This window comes from Podarcis vaucheri, assembly GCF_965113315.1.
Source record: "Podarcis vaucheri genome assembly, chromosome: 5".
NCBI classification, from domain to species: domain Eukaryota; kingdom Metazoa; phylum Chordata; class Lepidosauria; order Squamata; family Lacertidae; genus Podarcis; species Podarcis vaucheri.
The window spans coordinates 49744945-49766157 of record NC_138763.1 but is presented as its reverse complement, the minus strand read 5'-3'; the positions used below and the strand labels follow the sequence as shown (position 1 = coordinate 49766157).

Here is a 21213-nt window from a genome sequence, read left to right as displayed (position 1 = left end):
TTCTTTCTTTCTTTCTTTCCTGGCTCCATGCATATATGTGTGGGTAGAACATGCCTAAGTGGGGGGAGGTGTGCCTGTATGCCCTAAAGGTTCTGAAATGTCCTTTTGGGTCAACAGTAAATGAAACAGAACAAAACTCTCAACATAATTAAGTGCATAACATTATTCCCTATGTTAAGTACATACCAAATTGGAGGCAGAAGCTTCAGAAAACGATAGGCCTCTTGGAATGATAAGAATATGATCATGTTCTTTGCTTACTCTTACCTGGAAATTGAGAGGAAAAGGTTACTGTGATGCTAACAAAACTGTATGTTTAATCCTGGGGTAATATGCAATTTAGAGGGCTGAAAAGCTCAGCTATATCTTCCTATATGCAAAGGAGTAATAAAAATGCTGACTTCAGGGTACTTACTGTGATATATGAATTGGCCAGGTGTGCCCATCCGAACAGATCTGTCAGCCTATACAAACTGGCTAATTTACAACGAGTAAGTTTTTCGCCCTTTACATATGTAGTGGTATCTATCCCAGGAAGGTCATTGATAGGTGTAACCAATCCAGAGCCTAAATTATATTATAAAAAAACCATTAGAACATTCTCTTCAAAGCAACCATATAGTCAAATTTTAGAATGAACTGGAAACTGCTAACATTGCGGTTATTTCCATTACCTTCCCAACAACTTTAGTATTTAAACTACTGAACTTTGCACCTGAGAAATGTTCTTTTTCTGACTTTCAAAAGAGAAGGCAGAACCAAGTTGGTGACACAGGCAGGTACTTGAAACACCACCTGAAGCTGAATTTCACAACAAAATGTCACTTTTTATATTTTCCTGCTACCTCAATTAACAATTAAATAAAATAAATAGCTGTTAATATAGCAGTTCTTTTTAAAAGAAAGCATTATATTTGCCAAATCTAAACTACAGGTTAAAGCGGGGATAGGCAATGTGGCCCTCTAGATGCTGCTAGACTACAACTCCCATCATGCTTGACCACTGCCATTGTGGCTGGGGCTAATAGAAGTGGTAGTTCGATAGTGTCTGGAGGGCGGTACATTGGCTACCTGGGTTGTAGGGAGTGGTATTGCTTGTATGCAGCAGAACACTGGATCTTTTTGATATCTCATATATACATGTATATGTGATCACAAACAGAAATCAGTAGAAGCAAAAGTGAATTTATCAGCAGTTTATCAAGATATTTGGTTTTCCATAAGATAATCCAGGAACAGGGATAGGCATTCTCTATAAAGGTCATTTTAGCTATTAGAAAGAATTATTATGAATTGCACTTACTTAGAGGAGATGAAGAAAATCCTGCAAAAGAGCTTGCCATAATGTAGTCGGCAATCTGCTGTAAGGCAAGCAATCCAGTTGGGTTATTGCCTTTCTTCATTTGCTCTTGAATTAGTGATTCCAGGTCTTCCCGAAAAGCCTGTGAAAATATAAGACATATCTGTCAAGAAGAATCAGCAGGTGGTTTGTTCTTTTTACCATCCAACATAGTTACTTATTAAAGAGTAGTTCATTTTTTAAAACAAGTTCAAAATATTTTGGAACTGAAATCCCTGTACTGAACTTCAGAACAACTACATCAATTTAGCGTTGCTTTGTATGGATTAACTGCATGCACTTCTGGTTATTTCTGCTTTATTGTATCAGAAGCCAGGAGAAAGGGGAATAGAAGATGCTTAGTAGTTGAAAAAGAAGGGTACTACTCTGTTCCCCATGTAAGTCATGGAAGTCAGCGACAAACAGATCACCTGCTGGCTATGTCAAGCAGCTACTCTAGCTAGAGGGTCATGCCTAGAAATAGCCCTGGGTCGCACTTTCTTTAGTGCCTGTTTGTGGATTTTTTTTAGAGCTAGGAAATGAAAGCAGCATGCATCCATGTGTGCATACACACACACACACACACACACACACACACACACACACACACACACTTCCCCCTTAAGATTTGAACTCAAGCAGAGTGGGAGTTGAAGAAAGATTACTCTGAGTAACATTTTGCTGCCATCTTCTCCCACTAATGCCACTCCCCCACAGGTTTGCTTCTTGCCTTGATCGTCCCACTCCAAAATGCAACACATTTACTTCAAAACTATTTTAACCAAGTATTGGTAACCATTAGTGCAAACCTAACAGCAGCTGATGAAATACTGGGGACATTCCTACCTGAAGCCATTCTTTGAAAGACAACTTTTTCAAACAGGAAGACTCATTGGATGTTTGACCCAACTGAGCTAAATTCCATGGTGCTTGTTGTGTGTGTGTGTGGGGGGGATCCAATTCTCTATGGTTTTTACTAATTAACATGTTATTTGTTTCATATTAGAGCATATAGTGTAGAACAGCTGAAATGTCTGGTTGTCTTTGAAGCTGACTGTGGCAGGACACTCTACAAAGCTTTTTGAGCTGAGCACTATTGTGTCATAATACATATGCTAAGAGCTGCAATGTAAGGCCAGGAAGTTATTTTTATTCTTTATAATAGTACATAAGAGTTTCTGGAAACAGCAGACATCACCCTAGTCTCTCACTCTAGACTTAACTCAATTACAAAATGCTTTGGGGAAACTAGAACTAACAGCAACCAGGTGATCAGATTTCCCCCAATAAGGAATATTATTTTCTACATCAACAACCAAAAAAAGCACCCCAACAGTGGATGAAGCTATATATTAGATATTGTGATACATCTGGATTTAGTTTTTAAAAATTACACAATGTCTCTATAACTGGCTATACTGTATTATTACATAAAACTATGGGGAAACCACAAATAAGGGGTGGTAAGTGGAAAACGCTGAAGGAATTAATGGTTTGGGGTCTTAATTTATCTGCACTGCAATATCATTAAAGCTGCTAGACTATTATAAATGTGGGGAAGGTGAGGTTAGGAACATGGGGCGGGGGGAAGCCCAGTGAATTCTTGCCAATAGTGTACCACTATATTAGCAATACTAGCCTCAAGCTCTGCATGTCTGGAAACTGCTGATAAGCAGCTCCCACTAGCCAATATAAAATTAGAGCTAACTGAAAGTTCTTCACTCACTATTTCATGCAACACACACACACAAATAGACCTTAACTGACATGAAAAAAGCTAACAGGAACATTAACTACTTACAGATGTAAACCATTTGCCATTTCCTTACCTTACCCCGAAATGTTTTTAATCTGTCTATTCACACATTGACCCAGGCAGAAGTATCTGTCCCACCCCAGGAAGTCTCTTTCTGCTCTACTACACTGGTGCGTATGATACAGTTATGCAATGATGTGACTTATTTCTGCTATCTCTGACTCAATAGTTCTATGCAACAGTACCTCAACACACAGCAATCATTCTCTCGGTACTTCAGAAAGACTTCTCTCGATGGTTCAGATGCCTGTTCTGTATTTTTACCCAGAGCTTTCTGGCATTGTGCACTGCCTAAAGCAGCATCAGTTTCCCCATAATACCAGGTAAACAAAATGCAATGCTATTCACAGCTGCAGAAACGGCATTTGACCTGTCAATTATTGTTAAACAGTGGTCAAGTGTCAGAACACTAAAAGTACATTTTATCTTATAGCATTTTAATACCGTTATTGTGAAGCATTTAAATTTATTTATGTGAATATGAATAATAACTGCTAACAGTGTTTGGTCCTGTTTCTATTAATGTGAATGGCTCTTTTCTCTGGCTTTTATCTAGAATACTAGGATCAACCATTGCTATTTTTTCTAGAAAATGTTTGCCCTGTTCTCTTAAAATAGCAATGGCCCACCTAAGAGGTGACTGAACAGAAGATTCAACAAAATTTGATCAATGTTAAACAATAGGCAGTCAACTGACCAGTGTGCTAAGCCTATTTCAAAGCAGTGATTCCACTGCACTGGTCACTCATGCACTCACTGCCGAGTTTTCTAATTACCGTATTTTTTGCTCTATAAGGGAGCAAAAAAGTAAGGGGAAATGTGTGTGCGTCTTATGGAGCGAATGCAGGCTGCGCAGCTTTCCCAGAAGCCAGAACAGCAAGAGGGATTGCTGCTTTCACTGCGCAGCGATCCTTCTTGTTGTTCTGGCTTCTGAGATTCAGAATATTTTTTTTCTTGTTTTCCTCCCCCAAAAACTAGGTGTGTCTTGTGGTCTGGTGTGTCTTACAGAGCGAAAAATACGGGTATGTGGATTCTGCCCTCAGGAGCTATGCCAGAAGGCCCTGCAACCTTCCAACAGTTTGACTTCACCCTGAAAGGCGCATTCCTCCCAAGACAGACACTAACCAACGAGTACCATTATTACGGACACCTGGTAAAGTAGCCCCTTTGAAATTAGTAGCACAGGTACTGCTAATTATACATGTACTTATTTATACGCAACAGTGTAGACAGTACAGTAAGCCCACAATTTGCAGACATTTAACTCGTGTGCTTTATGTGCATGATAAGAAGAAAGAAAGAAAGAAAGAAAGAAAGAAAGAAAGAAAGAAAGAGGTGGGGTTCTGGGAAACATGAGTTTGGCAATCCCACCCACCTTTAAACCCAATGGGTTTTGATGATATACAATTTTGGCTTTAGGTGTGATCCCCTGCATGAGTTGTGGGTCTACTTTACTGTATAATATAAAAACCACAGTTCCTTCTCTTGTTTAAAAACCAGCACAACTATCCTATTAGAGCAAGTTGCTTGCTGTAGTGATGGTTTGTGTTTTAGTGAGCATGCCTGAAATACTCCATGAAATAAACTATGTAACAAACCAGCTGTATAAACAGCATGCATTTCCTAGTGTAGCATTACAGAATTGAAGATGACTCAAGATAGGGGCTACCTATTTGTTTGTATATTTAGCAAGCACATGACAAGTATATGCTATGTCTTACACAGGATTTCTGTTCCACAGTGACAGAACTGGTCATGCCATATGTTTACTGAATTCACAAAGTATAATATTGGCTCTAGGCTGACACTGTATATGGATTAGCTTAGGGTCAGCTTTGGTCGCATGAAACCATTCTTGAATGATGTTTTTACAGCACTGACAGACATTTCACATAAAGGTAGAAAAAAGCAATACAGGAAAAAACAGAATGTGACAGTTTCACAGGAAGGCAACACTTAAAATGGGAAATGTAGAATCACACTGTCAGGTAGACAAACTCTACTTTAAAAAAAAAAAAGTAGAATTTTGCTACGACCAATTAAATGTAAGAGTCCTCACTGAATAGCACAATACATTTACTTTAGCTTTACAGTATCTACTAAAAAGTATTTGACTAAAAAAAAGTAGTGTATACATTTCAGATATAGACCAAACCATAAAATCCCACTGTAAGTGCCCACTCTTCGCACTAACTCACACATCATCACCTTCCCCTGGTCCACTATTCTGCCTCTGAAGGACACAGCCTACCAAACACAGTTTCCCAATTAGCCCATATACAAGCAACTTTGTATGTGTTGTCTTCAGTTTATGTTCACTAGGAGCTCTTCTAAGCTGTATACAGCCTTTAAAAATGCCTCTCCTAGCATGCTGAGTCCTCTGAATTACAGGTTTGGAGCAGGATGAGTCTGTTACAGAATTATTCCATGGTAGGTTTAAGCCACTAGTTGTTTTATTTGGAACTTGCAATGAGGAGCACATAGCAAAGTCACCCTTTTAGAAATTTATTTGGAGCCATGAAAGCCAGAAACTTACAACTAATAGTTGGTTTGAATAATATAGAAACTGGAGGAAGCAGAACATATGCCTTTCAACTATCATTCAGGCATAAATCCTACACCAGTCTTCCATACAGGATTAACTTGTATTACTAGCTTTAGATGTTTTCAAACTGAAGTTAAAAGTGGTGCAAACACGCCTACACGTATCCTTTAGCTCAGGACAGAAGTTTCATTTTCAAATTGTCCACATAGAGATGCTACCTTAATATTGCAATTCTAAACATATTTACACATAAGCCAGTCGCATGGAGTCACACTGTCCATTTAGGATGCAATCTGATGAATATGGGTTTATTGCCTAAACGGATTGTGCGTTGCTTTCTTGTAGACTGGCCCTGTTTCCTTGGCACACAGACTTATGAGCAGACATGGATTATAAAAAGCAAAACTAGCTCTATTCTGGGTTGTTATAGTTTCTGGACAAACTACAATCTCCTTTGGACTCGTGAAGAAGTTTGACAATTTTAACTACAATTATGAGATGCACTGAACTCACAAACAAGTGTACGCTAAGCTGGTGTTCTAAAACATTATTTTAATGATATGTAAAATACAGTTTACCTTTTCCAACAAACCAAATCACATGGAGGCATTTGAGGCAGCTTTTATGTACAGAATTCAAAATAAGAGCGGAATGCCGATCTGCATGTAAATGTCCCAATAGTTTGTATCTGGGCAGTGACTTTCCTTTTCTTCCCTGTGTCTAAGCAGCAATCAAATGCCATGTAGCTGGGAAGCTACTTTTGTGCAGTGTTAATGAAGCATAGCATTAAAAAAAAAAAAGGGAGGGGGGGTTGAGAGCCAAACTCCGCATAAAGGGCTGTTTGTTCACACATGAAAACTGTGCAAACAAATACTGTACAAACCACCCATCGATGATTTTCATGAAATGTTACACAGTCCTGAGTTATTCTTTCTCGCTATTATGTAGTCCAAGAGTTTCTCTCCCATGTTCATTATTTTAAAATGAAGACATAACAATACAAGTCTCTGCAAATGAGGAAACACTGTTTTGTCTCCCCCCCCCAACCCCATCCCCCTGAATTATACTCACAGGACTCTGCAGTATCTGGGTGACTCTTTTCCTTTGTTCCATCATGTTGAAGTCTTGCCTGAGGTCAGGAGACATGTTTCTTTCGCGGATGTAGTCAGGGTCATTTTCATTGATGCGGTCAAAATATCTCTCTTTGTGAGGCATGCTGGGGGGTGGAGGGGTTGTGATTACCCCCTGGCTGGTCTCGGCACTCATGCTTCAATCTGGATTATTCTCTTCACCTGGAACAATAAGAAGCCAGGAGAGATTTAATGGCATTTAAGAACAAGCCATCAAATTGACCTTACAAGCATGGACAATTACAGAGAAGACATGGATTTAGAATCCTGTGACATGACAAAGAGCAATCAAGGGTGGGGAAGAGTTGTACAATATGCACATTTTCATGCCTTTTAAAAGGATTATTAGCTTCTGAGTTTTTGTTTTTATTTATTTAATGTGATTTCTTTAGGACATCAATCACTTAAAAGTCAATATCCATATACCGTATTTTTCGCCCTATAGGACGCACTTTCCCCCTCCAAAAATGAAGGGGAAATGCTTGTGCGTCCTATGGGGCGAATGCAGGCTTTCGCTGAAGCCTGGAGAGCGAGAGGGGTCGGTGCGCACCGACCCCTCTCGCTCTCCAGGCTTCAGGAGAGCCACAGCGCCAGCCCCACAAGGTCGGGGGACAGCGGGGAGGCGGAACGCCTCCATCCCGCTGTCTCCCGATGTGGTTTGGAGGCTGACGGCGGGGAGACACGTGCTTCTCCCCGCCGCCAGCCGCACAAGCTCCGGGGACAGCTGGGAGGCGCAGCGCGTCTTCCCGCTGTCCCCGGACCTGGTCTGCAGGCGGGCGGCGGGGAAAAGAGCGCTTCTCCCCACTGCCGGCCCCACAAGCGCCTGGGGGGGAAATAATTTTTTTTCTTTATTTCCCCCCCAAAAAAACTTGGTGCGTCCTATGGGGTGAAAAATACGGTAATCACGTAAGATTAATCAAGATTTAAGATTCAGATGAACTTTTCTTTCAGCCTCTAGCCTTTTTTTATATGTTATACTTATTGTGATTGCTTTATTGTTGGTTTTAATTGTATCTTGGGATTTCTGTAAATCTTATATTCATTTTAATCAAACCACTTAGAGGGCATGGCAGATGAAAAATGCTCAAAAAACAACAATTTATGACAATCCATTCACTTTCTACTTGCTGTATGGTCGGAATATAAAAGACTTAATGCATACCAAATGTTGATTATTCGGGTCATGAACTTTTTTGGATGCTTGAAATAACTACTGCAAATTAGCAATCAATGAGAAGGGCCACCTCAGTCAATCTTGTCCTAAGTATCTTTCACATCTGTTTGGTTCTCAATCTAAAATCTGCATTTCAGTGACAATTAGCTTTCTCCCCTCTGGTGACCACAACTGGCCTGGCACAAAATTCCCCACAAAATTCCCATAAGTTCTTTATGTATTGCAAAAAAAATCTGTAAGGAAGATCTTTGTGCTAGGTAAGCTCAGCACAAACTGAGAAAAGATCTTTCTAATTCTTCAAGCACTCTGAATTTAACCACAGAATTTAGGGGAAGACTAGGGGATTGCCTAGTGAGGAAGCAGTGAGGAAGAGTCATACTACCTTTGCCTCTCTATAAAGCAGTGTTTCTCAAACTTGGGACCCTAGCTGTTGTTGGGACAACCAATTCCCATGATCCCTAAGCTAGCAGGACCAGAGGTCAGAAATAATGGGAGCTGTTGTCCAACAACAGCTAGAGACCCAAGTTTGAGAAACACTGCTCTAAAGCCTAGTGCTAAGTGAAAGACCGACTCCACCACATCTCAAAGTTCCCTGTGTTTTTGAAGAGTGGGAAGGAGGGGACCGGTCAGTTGCAATCACAATTAACAGTCGGCTAGTAAATCAAGGCAACATTGGGGGACCATCAATGTACTGTATTTTTCTGCCTATAAGGCGCCCCTCCATGTATAAGACGCCCCCTGCTTTTTGGGACTCCGATTTAAGAAAATGGGTAGATACCATCCGTGTATAAGATGAGCCCAGATTTTGAACACTATTTTAGAGTAAAAAAAAATAGTCTTATACACGGAAAAGTACGGTAATATGTAATTTCTAATTGCCATGTTGCAAGGTACACCCTTGTATAAGAATCATCACTTCTGAGTCAGATGTTAGCTTGGGTTGGTAACACTTTAGTTGCTTCCAGTGGATCTCAACAGACCACCAGGTGGTGTCTTAAGTCCTGAAGAGGTCTTAAGCTTAAAACAGTTCAGAGGGCCACATGATTAGTTTCCCTGGACTGTAAATAGATTTCTTAGAACACTTTCATAGTGCAGTTTCCTTCCCAGCTATGTATTTGTGACACAGATATTAAATATGCCCACCATGATAAAACTAAAATATAGCTTGAATTTTAAATAACCTATTGAGAAAGTGAGACATATTATCAATACTGTTAAAGAACATTGCTCTGAACAAGAAAATGTGTTTCAAAATTCTTTTAAGTCTTGTTCACGTACTTTTTATTTTCAGTTTGTGGCTGAATACCACACTGGATACAGTTTATAATGGTCACCTTGCAGTTTGTACACAAACAAGATCAAAGTAATTTTCTATGCAAGAACCTGCCTGTAAAGTATCGTTGCACTCTATGTGCTGCATAGAGGAATTGAAAAAGCAACCACTTTCCAGTGGCCCAATACCATTTCTAACGTAGCCGGATAATACACAGAGCTACCCCCCCCCCTTCCATTGCTGAAAATGGGAAAACTCTGTTTGTATGTGTGGGACTGTCTTACTGGATTGCAGCCAATCTACGGTGGCATAAACTCCCTTGTAAACAAGAGGGTGGACACAAAGGCTTGAATACTAATACTTAACTGCTTTTTCTCTGTTACATAAATAGGCAGTTTTTACATGGCGGTCTTGTCTTCAGGGTTAATACTTTGCCCTCCTGCAGCTGGCTGACCTACAAACATCAATAAATGAATAAACAAATAACTTCAGGGACTCCCCAACCTGGTAGGAAGTAGAAAACAACCTGGACAGATTTGGATCCATAACTCTTACAACCTGCCTGCTTCTGGTTATTTGACTCCCAATACGGACAAGTTTCTTTAGAGCACCAAATGCTACAGCATATTAGTGGAATGGGAGAAATTAAATATCCCTTAAAGTCCAAATCATCCAGAGAAACCAGCCTGTGTTTCTGCATGGAGGGGGGTGGGTTTACCTCTTCCTACCCTACCCCAAGCTCTGAACTAAAGTGAAATAATTTTTAAAATGCTTGCTGTTTTCAACACCGTGGCCAAGCACGTTTTCATCTTTAACAGCATAGCAGCAAAGAACAATTTGGAATGATGTTCTCCTTTTGGCAGTCTATATTCCTTTTCTCTCTCTACCCGCCCTCCCCAGCCATTTGTGCTTCTTGCCTCAGAATGCAACTGGTTGTGATGAAAGTCACTGGTTACTAAAAGCTCCAGTGAAGTTCAGGGACCGGACAAATTGCACAGCATTGAAAAGGGGAGGAGGAATTGGAGGCAGTTAATACAATATGCATACTATTTGCAAAAGCATGCTTGGATGCCAAATCATAGCAGGAAGAGATGTTCCACTAATTCTACATTCATATTTTGGATTTGTTACAAATTGATGCTGCTTGAGAAACTAAGGCTACTAGAAACTATAATCTGGAATTTTAAAAGCATGCTTTTCATAATTGAAGAATTACTTTCCTTAACCTTTTAGAATACAGTATTTTAAAACTTACATTCTCAATAGTCAACCAATACTATTGGAATGTTGCCATTTCTTAAACCCCAGACTCACAGTTCACAGACCTATTAGTTGTAACTTCATTGCAGAAGAACAACAAAGGTGCTTGGGGCAGTAGGGGACATAAAATTGTGCAAAAAAAGAGAGTATCTAACAAAATCAGAGCTTATGCAATATTAATTCTTTTACAGCAGCACATAAACTGAACATTGTCAGTGACAGGTCCTCCCCACCCCCCCTTACATTTTTTCCTTCACCAACTTCGCTCCAGGGTAAAAATTTCCCTTTAAGCTTTGGTGCCTGCTGAGCAAACAAAAGCAGGCAAACATTTCCAACAATCAGGACTGCAGCACATACTGTTACAAAACAGCCATTAATCAGGTGACAAGCTTTCAGGAACTCTGTTCCAGCATCAACCATCAAAGTACTTTGCTCTCTTCCCAACTACTTCATGAAACTGTTCACAGAGACAGGTTAAGCAAAGAAGAGATGTGTCAGCAGGCATGTTTTGTTCTCTGGTAACCTCCTGTTTCCCTCATCTCCAGCTGGCACCCAAATAATAGAGATTCTTGATTTCCTGCATAATGGAACTTGAGTTTTACTATTTATATTTGGCTTCAGCCAACTAATCCCAACAAGAATCAATCGCCTTCCTAGCTCTACTACTACAAAATTGTTCCATGTTAGCTGCTCTGCAAACACATACAGAACTACTTCATAAATCCTGAAAGCACTTGTTGCCTGATAAAAATAAAGTGGCTATTCAATTCCCTTCAAGTACACTCTACATAGTAGATGGAGGTTTATAAATAAGTCCTTTAAGATGCTATAGAAATGCTGCTGTCCTAAGCGCGGTTACTAGGAAGCAGCTTCTTCACTGGAACTTACTACTTATCAAACATGCATATGTAATAGCAAACAAAAATAGTTTATTCTTTTTTACACATGAAAAAGCATGATAGCACACACTGACTTCATACTTTTCACTTAATTAGATTACCTGTGCTATAAAAGAGATTGGGTAGTGAGACCTTATTGATTCTCCTGGCCCTCTCAAATAGCCGTTGCTACCATAGATCTGACTATCCTCTTGGACTGGCTAGATTAACCGAAGCATGATGATATTATGAGTCTGCTCCTTGTTGTATGGCTAGTCCCAAAGGGGAAGTTAGTGTGCCAACCTACAGCACTTATATTATGGGGTTCCAAAGGGTTTCATCTTGCGCATAATATTATTTTATTATTTATTAATTAAATTCATATCCTTGCCTCCTTCCCAAAGGAGTCATGGGCAGCAAAGACATCAGTATTTTTAACTGTAAATTTTTAAACTGCATTAAGCTGCATTTTAAATAGTTGTAACCTATCCTAGGACCTTAAGGTGAAGGGCAGGTAACAAACTGAAATAAATAATAATAATAATAATAATAATAATAATAATAATAATAATAATAGGGAGTTCATAGCAAAGGTATGTATGGTCATGGAACAAAGCTCCCCATTCACTCCCCCAACTGAATTATTTCAGAGCTGACACTGTTATTGTGCTTGACCCTCTAGCTGGTGTTTTTGGTTATTTGTTCATTTACATTCTCCTAGAACAAAACAAACAGATTGAGCAAAAGTACAGGAATCCATTTATATATTATTTTACCATTTATTTAAAGAACTTGTAAACCAGTCACAATTCAAAAATATTGTAGTGGTGTACAAAAAAAGAAATAAATACCATTACAATACAAAATTTGAACACTATGAATACATTAAAGCCATCTGTAAAAATAGATGGAACCATATGGAACTGAAGTAAACACTACCTCTTTTTCTGCTGATCTGAACAAAAAAATGGCTTTAAACATCAGACATAATTTCACCCCTTTTTAACACCCCCAACAAGGCTAGCACAGACATCCTGGGTGAGAAAATGATGAGGACAGTGCTATAGATCAGCAAAGAGCTCAAATTTATTTTACACACAACAACATGGCAATCAATTCTGTGATGTGAGAGTAATATGAGGCATCTGAAGGTTCAAGAATGCTTATTTTGAAGGAAAAAAACTGGTTTGAAAAGCTTTTCACAGATGACAGCATTTTTCTGTGCTTGGTCTGAAAGATTTTGCTGCAGTCTTGGCAGTCTAGGTACTGCTGCACTGAAACTGGCAATTTCATTTTTGGTTTTCATGACCTAGCTCATCTTCACTATACTTAATTCAGCTTGGACAAAAGCAAACATCAGCTGAAAAGAAAGAGGTGGGGGGGGGGGAAATGGACTGGGTCACCCCCTCCTTAGCAAGTGGGTAAAACCCCATGGTGATTCTGAATGTTACCAACTTTGTGCATACCATATTTGATAACATTTAGAACTTAAAACTGGAATATTCACATTGTTGTAGTACTTGACAGATATTTTAAAATATACCAATTTCTAATCTGACAGCATTGTGAAATTTCTCATCATTACAAAGCAACATAACTGGCCAGGGATATTCTTTATTTACTATAAGCTGGCAGTTGTGTGTAATTTATTGTATTCACTGTGGATCAACTTGTAGTCATGGAACTATTTTCTTTACTTTTTATGAGCTGTAAACTGTTTCTATGGTTCCACTGAGATAACCATGACACGTAAAAGAAACAATTGTACAATACATTTGGTTTTAATCATACGAAGTGTTCTTAAGTGCCAAGAGTTTGTAAGTTTGTAAATATTTCCTCTCTTGCAGCACCTCCTAGGCTCCCAACTTCTTTTGCACAACCAGGATTTGTTCTTTTGGTTCACTCCAAAGTTTCCTTATGCAGAAGGAGAAAAAGTTTCCATTTGTTGTTGAGATACAAAAATGATATACTACTACAAATACTAGGTGAAGGAATTAGAAATTTCTCTTTTATTTTGCACATACACCTCTCTTTCTACTGTGAATACCTCTGAAGATCATGATTTCTCTGATTACTTTTAGCAGTATGGAATCATACACTGTATTCATATCATATCATAAGTCATTCTTGATTTATGGCAGTTTTGCCCATCCTTAAAAATGTCAAGAGGAGAAACAGCTGCCTCTTTGCTCTGAGTGTAGGTTCAAAAGTTGGGAAGGCGAGCAACTCAAGTGACAGACGTGCAGCAACTGGTAGATTTTACAAATGTTTACATGAACAACTGATCTTGCACCACACTGCTGTAGTATGTGCCCAACCCTTTTCCTAGTGCAAGCCATCGCAGCTCCTCCTCTTTGTCCACATTCTATCAAGGCTAACCTTTAATTCTTACAAGTCAACAATGCTATTATCAAGAAGTCAAAAGGTTATCAAGTTGTCTGAAATTGTGCCAACTGGTGAGCACTTCCCATTATCAGTCTATTCCATCTTGAAGGTCAGACATATGCTCTAGTGAGAAAAATTGAACTGATAATCAGTAGCAGAGACAGAAGTTCACAAAGTTTTAGACAGGACCTTGAGAAGAACTAGCCAAAAACATTAAAGCACCAGCATGAAGGAACTGCCTTATATTATTCTAAAATTAGCATTAGGCAAAACCTTTATTAGGTCAACAAAGGTGTGACAAAATAGTGTGCAAGATTTCAAATTCTCCAGAACTCTGTAGAGGATCACAAGACGACCCCTGCTGGGTCATATCAAAGGCATCCTGCTCTTCGAATGGCTAACCAGATATCTATGGGAAGACAGCAAGAAGGACCTGAATGCACCACCAATCTTCTCACTTCTGATTCCCATACTGCTTCTGACAGCGAAGGGAGAACATGTCCATGGTGACTAGTAGCAACTGATAGACACAGCCTCCATGAATCTGTCTAATGCTTTTAAAAAACCCATCCATTTTGGAAGCCATCATGACATCTTGTGGGAGTGAATTCCTTAGTTTAACTTCGCAACTGTGTGAAGTACTCTATCCTGAATGCAGTTTGGTTGGCTAGCCCAACTTGTTGGCTCTTGCGTTACAGAAGAGGAAGAAAAACTGCTATTTATTTTCCCCACACCATGAATAATTCTATAAACCTCTATCTAGCCTCCCACTGCTTACTCCCTTTTCTCCAAATTAAAAAGCTCCCAATGTTTTAACTTTTCCTCATATGGGAATTGCTCCAACCCCTTAATCATTTTTGTTGCCCTTTTCTGAATTTTTTTTCTAGCTCTGGAATATTCTTTTTGAGGTGAGTTTACCAGAACACTACACAATGTTGAAAGTGTGGTTGCATCATAGATGTGTATAGTGGTATTATGACACTGGCAGTTTTATTTTGACTCTTTCTGAATGATTCCAAACATAGAATCAACCTTTTTCACAGATGCTTCACAATGGGTTGGCAGTTTCATTAAACTATTTACTAATACTGCAGGGTCTCGTTCCTGGACAGTCACTGGCAGTTCAGAATTCATTAGCATATATGTGAAATCAGGATTTCTTGCTACAATATGCAAGCACTGTAACTTTCACATTAATAGGGTCATTATGTAAATTTTTGCTTGGGTGCCTCAAGTAATGATAATAAATAGGTAATATTGTCATTACAATGCACCAAACTGACAGTTTCCAAAGACCCAAAGTCCAAAATTCATGTGACAATAAAGTGATGGGTCACCATACTAAGTAAATTTGAACTTGTGGCTCATCATAGCAAAAAGGTTGGGAACCTCTGCCTTAAGCCTCTGTGGCAACCAACTGCTGGCATTATGTCATTTCCCTTTCCATTGCTCAGCTGAGAGAGAGAAATGTGATCATTATCTTTGAGTCTTGGGCAGCTCTCAAACAGCTACTTTTTACCCTTCCCCAAAGAAAGCAACATCCATTCTCCTTTGTAGCTTTTAGTTATTTAACCCTTTTCTTCCACTCCTCCACTCTGCGTCCACTCTTTTTTTTTACTTCCCCCTCCTCCAAAACTATCAGTCAATACTGTGAATTTATCCTTTGATTCTAGGAAGCATAATGTATATTGCAGGCACCGCCACCTATGCTGTTAAGTAGTAGCAAGAGAAGGTGTGCATGTGTGCTTGCCAAGCAGGTGTGCTGCAATATCTGCAAGTCTGACTTATATCGGGACATCAGCTTCAGGAAAAGTGCCAGCAAGAAGAGCTAAGTGCAGCTTCGATTTCCAGCTGCTCTTGCCTAGCAACTCCGCTACTTTGTGGGTTGGGTGATAAAACAAACTACACTTAAACCATAGTTAAAGAAAAGCCTGCCTATGCATATAACACCAAGCCACACGTAAGATCAGGAAGCCAACAACAGACCTAGTTCCACAAACAAACCATAAGGCATAAGGTTTATTTAAACTCTGGTTTATTTGTTGCAAGGCAGTAACAACAAAATTTCTAAGAAAAATAAAATTTCTTTTGAGGACAATGAAGTAATGTAAAGCCTAGAATTGGCTTGTGCTCTTTGTAATTTGCTTGGAATGACCACAAAATTGAATAACTGTTGAAGGACTTTTTTACTGAAAGATGTTTACTGGTCTAATTTTGATGCTCAAACTTGAGAGCAATTACACTGTATAAGTGATCTTCATTAGATTTAAACTGCATGATTTCAAAGCATACTGATTTTGTTTACAATTCAAAGTTGATTTCCAGATAAATGTAGGAGGATGACTAATAGCTTCACTGAAAATAAATGTCCATGAAGCGATGGAAATAAGAGATTTAAATGTTAATGAGAGTAAATATGAGTTAAGTCACTAAACTGGTTAACATCTGTATTATACATGGAGCCAGGAAACTGCTCATATCTCACTTGGCAAACATAAATTGTCTGAGAGATCACTACATCTTAATTTATTCATCTAATATTTCATTGGATGCAATACATAAAAAGCCTGCCTCCTAGACTGAAGAAGGGGTGAAGACTATTTCGTAGTGAATGCCTCTAGAATCCTTTAGAAGCCTTTTGTTTTGAGCCAGTTTCCCATTGTACAATCAGGTTTTTTGAAGAGAGAGAAGATAGACAAAACTCCTTTATATTTGTTGAAATGAAAAAAGGAAGTGCTTGTCCAGGACTCTTAGAGACAATTAGGATTAAACGTTACACAGAGATAATTTTCATGGGGTAGGGTTGTTATCACCTCATCAACTGATTAAAGTGATCAAGAAGAAATAGAGTGGGTCCAGAAACCATAGCAGCATTACCATATTCTGCAGAACAGTCCAGATGATAACTGTTTACTTTTTTAACTGCAGTATGCAACATTTCAGCTTTGGATTAGGCTGCAACTGTGGTAAAGTTAGTTCAAAAGTTACACATCCCACCAATTTTGAAGACCCACCCAGAGGGTTCCTGGTGAAGGTGTGATTTTGGATGCTCTGCTGCTGCTCTCAACAAGGACCCATGCACGTGTGTACAAAACTGAGGGTTAAATGTGAAAATTACTGTATGCACAGGCTATGAATTCTTGCCTGTAGCTCCTCCTTGCCGTGGGATCAGGTAAAATGATAGATGTGCTTCATTTTTTCTTACATGGGGAAAGGGAATAGAGATGTCATTGCACTTTCCTGGAGTGCTTCCACTAAATTCCCTGTCAGGGCTTCTTTTTGCTTCTTTTGGTTGTGGCCTCCTGCTGGCAGTGATGTCATTGTCATGTGGCATGGGTGGCTCTCAAATGATGACTCTCATGGCATGGTAGGCCAATATTCTTTATGTTCAGCACACATACAGAGTGGTTCCTGTTGCAAGCACTCCTCCCTGAGCTGTATCACTCCCTAATCAGCTACAAGCTGTAGTCACTCTGTTGGAGTGGCATTGTTGTTGTTGTTTAGTCGTTTAGTCGTGTCCGACTCTTCGTGACCCCATGGACCAGAGCACGCCAGGCACTTCTGTCCTCCACTGCCTCCCGCAGTTTGATCAAACTCATGCTAGTGGCTTCAAGAACACCATCCAACCATCTCATTCTCTGTCGTCCCCTTCTCCTTGTGCCCTCCATCTTTCCCAACATCAGGGTCTTTTCCAGGGAGTCCTCTCTTCTCATGAGGTGGCCAAAGTATTGGAGCCTCAGCTTCACGATCTGTCCTTCCAGTGAGCACTCAGGGCTGATTTCCTTCAGAATGGAGAGGTTTGATCTTCTTGCAGTCCATGGGACTCTCAAGAGTCTCCTCCAGCACCATAATTCAAAAGCATCAATTCTTCGGCGATCAGCCTTCTTTATGGTCCAGCTCTCACTTCCATACATCACTACTGGGAAAACCATGGCTTTTACTATACGGACCTTTGTTGGCAAGGTGATGTCTCTGCTTTTTAAGATGTTGTCTAGGCTTGCCATCGCCTTTCTCCCAAGGAGCAGGCGTCTTTTAATTTCGTGGCTGCTGTCACCATCTGCACTGATCATGGAGCCCAAGAAAGTAAAATCTCTCACTGCCTCCATTTCTTCCCCATCTATTTGCCAGGAGGTGATGGGCCCAGTTGGAGTGGCATAACTAGTCTTAAAGGGACAGTATCAACCTATACTGTGGTCTCCAAGGCTAGAGCTTCTTCTATAGCAAGGGTCAGCAAACTTTTTCAGCAGGGGGCCGGACCACTGTTCCTCAGACCTTGTGGGGGGCCGGGCTATATTTGGGGAGGGGGAATGAATGAATTCCTATGCCCCACAAATAACCCAGAGATGCATTTTAAATAAAATGATATATTCTACTCTTGTAAAAACACGCTGATTCCCGGACTGTACGCAGGCCGGAATTAGAAGGCAATTGGGCCGGATTCGGCCTCCAGGCCTTAGTTTGCCTATCCATGTTCGACAGACTTCTTCCCTTGCTTTTTTTAAAAAAAACTTTGAAAGTTACCATTGCCACCACATAATAGAGCTGTAGTAATCATGTGCCCAAGCCTAGCAGCTACCATATAACTTTTTGTTGTATTTTAGCTGTTTCAGTTTTGCTGCAGAACATTTAACAACCTGGCAGCTCTGTATCAGTGGAAGCACGGAAAACTTGTAGTCCGGTAGATTTACAATTGCCTTCACAAAACAACTCTTCAGTATTTTTTTCATGGTTGCCGCTTTCCTTGGCATTCTGTTGCTTTCACACGTGGTCTGTTGATCTCCAGCTTTCTGCACTCTTTCTTTCCTAGGCTGTGCTTATCTTCTATTTGCTGCTTTGTGCACACCTCACCTCTTGTTCTTTCTCTCATCTTCACATCCATGACATTCCGTTCCAATTGCATGCCGCCTATCAAATCCTTTCCCGCAGTTCCCAGCCCTGCATTCCCATTTCCTCTCAAGCCTTCTGTGATATAATAATAACCACTCAATCACTGAAAAGGGGGGATGAATTAAAAGGCTCAGGTACCGCAAGTGAACAAAAGATTTCTGTCTAGACTAATGAAACAGCTTTGAACTTTTTAAAGTATCTCCAGGTATGCATGGGTTTAACTTTTTTCGGAAAATCAATTTATTGCATTGCTGATAGTTGAAGAGAAACAAGATTTTAAGCCTGTGATAATAGTTTGAAACGCATGCAAAATATTATAAAAGTTGCTGCACGTAAGATCCACAAAGTATCACTTAACTTGTCACTTTCAGGATCATCATAAACATATTGTTTACCATCTGAAGTTGCTCAACAGGAACTTTTATCTTGGCATGATAATAGTGGCATGGACTTAAGGCTCACGAAAGGAAGGTGTGGGAAGTTACTAAAATGATTATCCACTCAGCTGAAAAATATTCGTGTTTTTCTTGCATTACAGTTCATCCACCCAGGCATACCAATGATGAGCTTGGCTATGAGTTGAGGAGAAAAATCCTGTGTTATGCAGAATCAGAAGTACAAACTTTGCAGCACTGAGAGAACAGAGAACTTTTGCCATTATGAAATCATGCCTTCTGCCTGTTCACATTAGTTTACAAAGCTGCTATGGAAACTGGTTGCAAACATATGAGTTTTCTAGCTATGTTAGATTCTGAACAGAAATTCTTTTGTGAGAACCCATGAGGATCAACAGCCAGTGCCAGCCACGTAATGAAATTCTAATTACTTCCATCGTGTCCAACACAGTGAAGGCCTGCCAGTCACTCATCTTCCTCAGCAACAAAAAAGATTTTAAAGAGAAAGATTTTAAACTTCAACACTTTTGTCACTAGCTAGTCATAGCAAGCAAATTAATGCAACAGATTGATCTGAACAGCCTTTGAATTAGGATCAATAACAGAAGGGTATTCAAAGGGTCACTTTGCACAATACATGTTTTTCATCTATGCAAGCCGTCCTGAGCAAACTGGTGTGAATAATAATAATAATAATAATAATTTATTATTTATACCCTGCCCATCTGGCATACAGACAAATATCCCAGTGACTCTAAGTTGCTGAAGGCATCAGCTTAAGTCACTGGAATCACTACCATTAATATCTATGCCTACACAGTGCACATAGTCAAAATTCCTGCAGAATGAGACTTATGTGGTATAACCTAGAGCTTATTGACAATTATGCATACTACTCAGACATATGTCTAGGTATAATTCACATATACATGTACAGAGGTACCTCTAGTTACAAACTTAATTCATTCCGGAGGTCTGTTCTTCACCTGAAACTGTTCTTAACTAGAGGCGTGCTTTCGCTAATGGGGCTCCTTGCTGCCACTGGGCCGCTGGCACACAAATTTGATTCTCATCCTGGGGCAAAGTTCTCAACTCGAGGTAACTCTTCCAGGTTAGCAGAGTTTGTAACCTGAGGCATTTGTAACTTGAGATGCCACTGTACATCATATTAGTTAACACCACTTTATTATTGAAAAATTAATGTCTAGAAGCAGTATTTGGGGAAATACTCCAGTGGAAAGTATTACACTGTTGTTAACATCAGATATTTTGATAAAATATGAAACATGAAAGTTATCTGTAATTCATACATACAAGTCATTAAGGAAGGAAAATGCATGTATGAAGCAAAGTTTAACAGAAAAAGACAGACACAAGTCCTTATCAAAATCTAAAATCTGAGGCAGAGTTGGGAACTGGTAGCCTGAACCTGGCCCACAAAACATTTTGGATGAGGTCACCATCTCTCCTTTGCCCAAGCGGAAGTGCAAAAGTGCTCTCTTCTGCAACTACAACTTCAAGCAGTAGCTGAAGAAGGTGGGCAGAGGTTTGCTTCCCTCGCCTTTCTTGCTGCATATATGTGCATGACAAGTGTATGCGTAAATGTAGAGTGTGTGTGCATGCTGCGAACGTGTACTGTTTGCATATACAGTGTGTGCAGAGAGAGTGTGTGGTGTGGTCCCACCTATTGTCTGTGCTGGCTATGCCCACTTTTGTTTTGACCACACCCACCAGTGGCACATGCATAGGCGCCGACTCCATGGGGCTTGAGGGGGCTCGAGCCCCCTCAAAAATTTTTTTTGGGGGGGCTCAGCCCCCCCAATAATCTCGGGCGCCCTTCCAGCAGAGCGCCGCCGCCGTCCCCCGCCTCCTCCCCACCTGCTCCTTCGCCAGCCAGCCAGCCAGCCGCGCGCCCTAATGGCGGGGGCTCCTGCCTTGCTGCTTCGCAGCACCACCGCCACTGCCAAGGCACTGCCGGAAATCCCGCGAGAACAGGGGAATCCCGACTGGCCACACCTCCCAGCCAGCCAATCGGCTGGCTGGGGGGCGTGGCTTGCCCTATTTAGGGCCGGGGCCACTTTATTTGCATATTCATGAGCTTATTTATTATTCATGAGCTTTCCCGGGCCCC

The 21213-nt window shown here is 40.2% G+C and overlaps 1 protein-coding gene across 9 annotated transcripts in view; it reads right to left on the bottom strand.

Annotated features, from left to right (window-relative positions):
* The window catches only part of ADD3 (adducin 3), a 106459-nt gene that overhangs the window by 15075 nt on the left and 70171 nt on the right, over positions 1-21213 (bottom strand). For 8 of the 9 annotated variants that reach the window (XM_082225261.1, XM_082225258.1, XM_082225260.1 and 5 more), the window contains 4 exons: positions 6772-6992; positions 1304-1442; positions 416-567; positions 187-267 (listed from right to left, as the gene is read on the bottom strand). In XM_082225261.1, coding sequence (XP_082081387.1) covers positions 187-267; positions 416-567; positions 1304-1442; positions 6772-6966 — 567 coding nt within the window. In that variant the 5' untranslated portion in view covers positions 6967-6992. Of the gene's footprint in view, positions 1-186; positions 268-415; positions 568-1303; positions 1443-6771; positions 6993-9643; positions 9711-21213 lie in introns of those variants that run through there. The other variant, XM_082225264.1, reaches the window with a different exon arrangement.